A 4,924-nucleotide genomic window follows, 5' to 3' on the forward strand; every position below is an offset into this window, starting at 1 on the left:
TCCCTTCATCCTTTCGTTTTATCAGTTCTTGAGTGGCTTTACCTTTTACAATGTAGAGGCTACCATGCTGGGTTTTGCTGAGTCCCAGCACATGTGGGAGTTTCGGGAAATGAGAAGGCCAATAGGCTGGCTAAGGATACGGCAACTTGGGTTGCTCCTTCCAGTCCCACTCCATTTCCTGACTTGTACTCCAGTATGAGGGTGGCAGTTCTTGCCAGTTATCAGAGCAGGTGGGAGGATTTAGTCGCCACCACTAACATTGGGGAGATAACCCCTTTTCTTTCCGTCCATGGAAGTATGTCCATGTGCAGAACCACCTTACTGCTTTGGCCCATCTCTGGACGAGTCACACTCGTCTCACTCATGGTAACCTCGTGTCCCGGGAAACACAACCATTTTGTGATGACCGCTTAGTCGTCCATAAAGTGTGAGACTTTCTGATGGAGCGTCCCAGTCTGGTGGAGCTGTGGGAGTGATTCCTTTTTCCATTGTTGCGATGGATGTGGTACTTTTCAAGTGTCGCTGATATTCGGAGAGTGCTGTCTCCCCAGGACATGAGCTCCTCATGTTTGTGGAGAAGGCTGGTCTTTTGAACAAATTATAGCTTCCCTTTTTAAGTTTTTTTTTTTTTTTTTTTACCTGCAATACAGTATTGGGCGGAACTTTATCCTGGCACCAGGAGAACCTGGAGGCAAGTGGGGAAGACACATAACGAACAGCGCTGGGTCCTGGGGCCTGAGTTAGTGGGGTCAGTGTCTTGGTATGAAATGAACAACGCCAGACGCAGTTCTGGGTCAGTGGGGTCAGTACCCTTCACTTTAAATTAATACATTAAAATACAGCCCCTCTCAGTTTTTAGCACTTACGTTTTGGTTGGTTCATCACATTTCCTTTTCTATATTCACATTTTTAGTGATTTTTTTTTTTTTTTTTTTACTGTTTTTTTACGATACCATAATTTTGTATTTAATATCAATATTTTAACCTGCAATCTTTGTTGTTTTGAAAGTTTTACAGCGGCGCCATATGACCGCGATATTGCGGCGCAATAAACCAAATCAATAACAACAATCCTGCTCTTTATATATTTAATTTTAGTTTCTTTCTTTCTTTATTTATTTCATTGGAGGAAAAACTCACCAGCTCTTTACACTCTTATGTTTGAATAATCCTCAAACACAAGCATGGAAGACAAGGGAAATGTGTACTGTACTCCTTGCTCTGAGGAAGATGGTGATAATGATAATGATGGCGTTTTATATTGTCTATTTTATATCATAAGCAAGGGGAATTACGTTGTCTTTCCGTCTTTGTTGTTTTCAATTTTCACGAGGACCTTTGAGTCAGGTTATCGCTTTGACTAGTTACCATAACTTCCCAAGCTTATTCAAACACTGTGGTGCGAGTTTACATCACAGTTCTCTTGAGACATCATTGACAGAAATTTGAGTGAAAAAGTTACTCATATCTTTCGGTTCCTGCGTCTCTCTCTCTCTCTCTCTCTCTCTCTCTCTCTCTCTCTCTCTCTCTCTCTCTCTCTCTCTCTCTCTCTCTCTCTCTCTCTCTCTCTCTCTCTCTCTCTCTCTCTCTTCTTATTTATCTATTTTATCTATTGATTTTTTTTTTTCAACATTATTATTTTCTTTCTCAGTAAATGCGTAACATCACTATTCGGACACAACACGTACCTCCTCCAGGGGTTGCATGAAGGCCTCACAAATACAATCAATAATCTGTATACACCCAGGTCAAAAATGCAGAGCTTCTTGAAATCTGTTAACTGGTAAATTGACCGTTTTTTTTTTTTTTTTTTTTTTTTTTTTTTTACATATACAACTACGAATAAAATTTTTAAAAATAATAAAAATAGTCGCCCATCTTTCCGTTACACTTCCTCTCATCGGTAACAAAATGTCTTTCACTTGCGAACAAGATGTGTACCGTGGTGACTTTTACATATGTGGGAACCGTCTGTTGCAGAAAAACAAACGAGAGTAACGAGTGCAATGATGAGAGTAATTATGTACATGATGCGATTCTAAAAAAATAGTAGTAGTAGTAGTAATAATTATAGTTGTAGTTGTTGTTGTAGTTGTTGTTGTTGTTGTTGTTGTTGTTGTTGTTGTTGTTGTTGTTGTTGTTGTAGTAGCAGTAGTAGTAGTAGTAGTAGTAGTAGTAGTTTAAATAGTAGTGAAGAAATAAGTGTCCAACATTTCTCGAGTGAAGAAAATAAGTTTACAAATTAAACAAGTTGAATGTTCTGAAATGAATAAACAGGTAAATGAAAATAAAAAAAGAATAAAAAAAAATAAGCAATAAGAGGAGAAAACAAACGTGCAGAAAAGATACACAGACATCTGTATTTTTCCTTCATTTAACCATTCAGGAAGAAATATTTTTGTTACGAAATACTAGAGGCTGTCCCCCTCAATAAACTAACATCTAACAACATAAGAGTGACGCACACGAACCTGAGTCACTTCTTACCACATTGCTGTGTTTCACTTATCTACATTAAGGTACGCGTTTCCTGCAGCTGGTTTGCCTCAAGTACAGTTCATTTCACCTTGCTTGCATGAAGTAGCTATTGCTCGTATGAAGTGAGCCTCAGGCCTGCTTTACACGAGCAGTCTCTCTCTCTCTCTCTCTCTCTCTCTCTCTCTCTCTCTCTCTCTCTCTCTCTCTCTCTCTCTCTCTCTCTCTCTCTCTCTCTCTCTCTCTCTCTCTCAGAGCAAAACCGTACAGTCCAGGTAGATTCTCGGGCGACAAAAAATTCGCCCGCTGCATGCTTTGCTAAACAGTCCAGTTGTGAGCATTCTAGAATATTGAACAAATCTACGAAGCACTTCAGACGGATGGTTTTCTTCGTGCAGCAGCAGTGGTTGATGTCAGTCAAGGAAAGTGTACTGTTTTCCCTGCTCTCATTTTTCTGTGCGTTCTGCGCATTGTTGCAAGCAGACCGCACGGAAAAAAAAAAAAAAAGTTGGTGTGAAGACCTGTACTCTTCACATCATCATGTGCGGTCATCCTGCCAGACCAAAAATAAATAAATAAATAAACAAATCGTCTGCTTATACCATAAGCTCAAATTCAATCACAATAGAAACTGATATGTCGGCGAACCTTTCTTATCTGCCTCGCTCACAGTCTCTGCTTAAGGGCAAAATCTGCTTAAATCATCCGCCTGTATCCGTTTTACGCACAAAAGTAACAAATATGCAAATACCAACACTTAAAATGTACTGGATGCGATGGCCGAAGGCAGTAGGTGTTTGAAGTTGTCGGCTAAAGTCTTGCGTTCGAGTACCGCCGAAACCTTAACTCACCTTTACTTGAATTATGAAACACCCGCAATCAAAACCAGAACATTCAAAATCCTGAAAGTACAATAACATATAAAGAGTTAACACTTGGCTGTATCAGTACCACTCTACCACACCGTTCGTTATTGTAAGTGACTTAGCGCATATATATATATATATATATATATATATATATATATATATATATATATATATATATATATATATATATATATATATATATATATATATATATATATCACTAGCATCCTTTCATATCGGCATATTGTAATGAATGCTTAGAAAGGAAATCTGGCGGAGTGGTTCTTGAAGGTTGATGTGGAAGGTGAGCGGCAGATTCCATAGTCACTCCAGTCTTATTCTATTACCAGAAGTAGCGCTCATCTCAGACTCCCACGCTTCATTATTATGACTTTTGTGTGTTGGAGGGAAGGGGTGAGGTGCGGTGCGGGTGCCTAACCCATGGCGTAGGGCGAGGCGCCACTTGTCCTCAGGTAATAAGTCCCCGTTAGGCTGAAAGAATATCAGAGGTTAGTAATAACATCTCCTGCATCGCCGTGCAGGCGATGCAGTATGAACTGAGCGCTGCACACTCACCCTTGTTGTGAACTGACTTAAAATTTTTCAAATATTGAGCAATGACCTTTACGTCTTTTGAAAAACTTATCTTTTAAGGTGACATACTTTTTCTCCACATGGAAGCCCATCTGGAGGCAGCCCTTCCCGCACGTGTCGCACAGACCTGCCTGGAAAGCATCCCAGTCCTGGCACGGGTGTGCCAGGAAGGGCGTCTCCCCGTTAATGCTTTCCAACCAGTAGTCCTGCGCTACGTCATGGTTGCAGCCCCGCGCCTCCCCTGCAGGCAACAGCCATACGTTAGTCATTGCTACGTGCACTTTTCAGAACAGCAACATAAGTTTATTCTAAGCACCAAAGATACTTTCGTGTGTGACTTGAAAACTGCTTTACCCGGCGCGGTGAGGCCAAAAGAGCAGGCTGGCTGATGTTTTCCACCGTTGGGGTAGAAATCCACGTGGCCCATTTGTTTCCCCATTCCCAGGCAAATCTGAATGAAGAAACAGGTCTGTAAGAGAACTTTGAAGACACTGTAATGCTGTACTTGTCTTCCTCATCAATAAGACTCGTGTATATGCTCGTGTATATCATTACTTACACGTGTGAAATTCACTGTAATTATAAATGTATGCTAGATTTAAATTAGAAATTTTGAAGGAAAGCATGGAAAGCAAATTAGGAAAGTAAAATTCTATATCACCATCATCATCAATATATGTTAGGTTTACTCCTAAGCGTTCACCCTTCCCTTCGTTCCGGCCTGCCTCGAGGATTTTACTCACAGTGAGGATGGAACAGGCGTCTGTGTGGATCACTTGAACAAACTCAGCATCGGAAGGGTCGAGGCGGTGCTCCTCGGTGACGTTATAGAAGAATGGACCGGCGGGATCCATCCCTTAGACCCACGACAAAGATGCAGGACAGGATAGGAGAAATTTATATGAACGATATATGATAATATAAGGTGACTTCAGTGAAACGTGACTTAGTTACATTCTACATTGTACATTCACCCATTACAGTGG

At 40.7% G+C, this 4,924-nt stretch overlaps 1 protein-coding gene across 1 annotated transcript; it reads right to left on the reverse strand.

Moving 5' to 3' along the window:
- Positions 1 to 664: 664 nt before the first annotated feature.
- Positions 665 to 4,924, reverse strand: LOC135107445 (pancreatic lipase-related protein 3-like). The gene is made up of 5 exons (XM_064017320.1): positions 4,700 to 4,924; positions 4,293 to 4,389; positions 4,008 to 4,179; positions 3,784 to 3,836; positions 665 to 816 (listed from the first exon to the last, which is right to left on the reverse strand). Exons 1-5 carry the CDS (start codon positions 4,790 to 4,792, stop codon positions 665 to 667), a joined length of 567 nt encoding a protein of 188 aa, XP_063873390.1. The 5' UTR covers positions 4,793 to 4,924.

This window comes from Scylla paramamosain, chromosome 2, assembly GCF_035594125.1.
Source record: "Scylla paramamosain isolate STU-SP2022 chromosome 2, ASM3559412v1, whole genome shotgun sequence".
NCBI classification, from domain to species: Eukaryota; Metazoa; Arthropoda; class Malacostraca; order Decapoda; family Portunidae; genus Scylla; species Scylla paramamosain.

What these genes read in the sequence shown, in the direction of transcription:
- LOC135107445 (XM_064017320.1), bottom strand. Translation starts at nt 4,792, where the DNA reads ATGGATCCCGCCGGTCCATTCTTCTATAACGTCACCGAGGAGCACCGC. An exon ending in TTCAAGTGATCCACACAGAC is followed by an intron (nt 4,390 to 4,699) that starts GCCTGTTCCATC and finishes TTCTTCATTCAG; the next exon opens with ATTTGCCTGGGAATGGGGAA. An exon ending in TTTTGGCCTCACCGCGCCGG is followed by an intron (nt 4,180 to 4,292) that starts GTAAAGCAGTTT and finishes TGTTGCCTGCAG; the next exon opens with GGGAGGCGCGGGGCTGCAAC.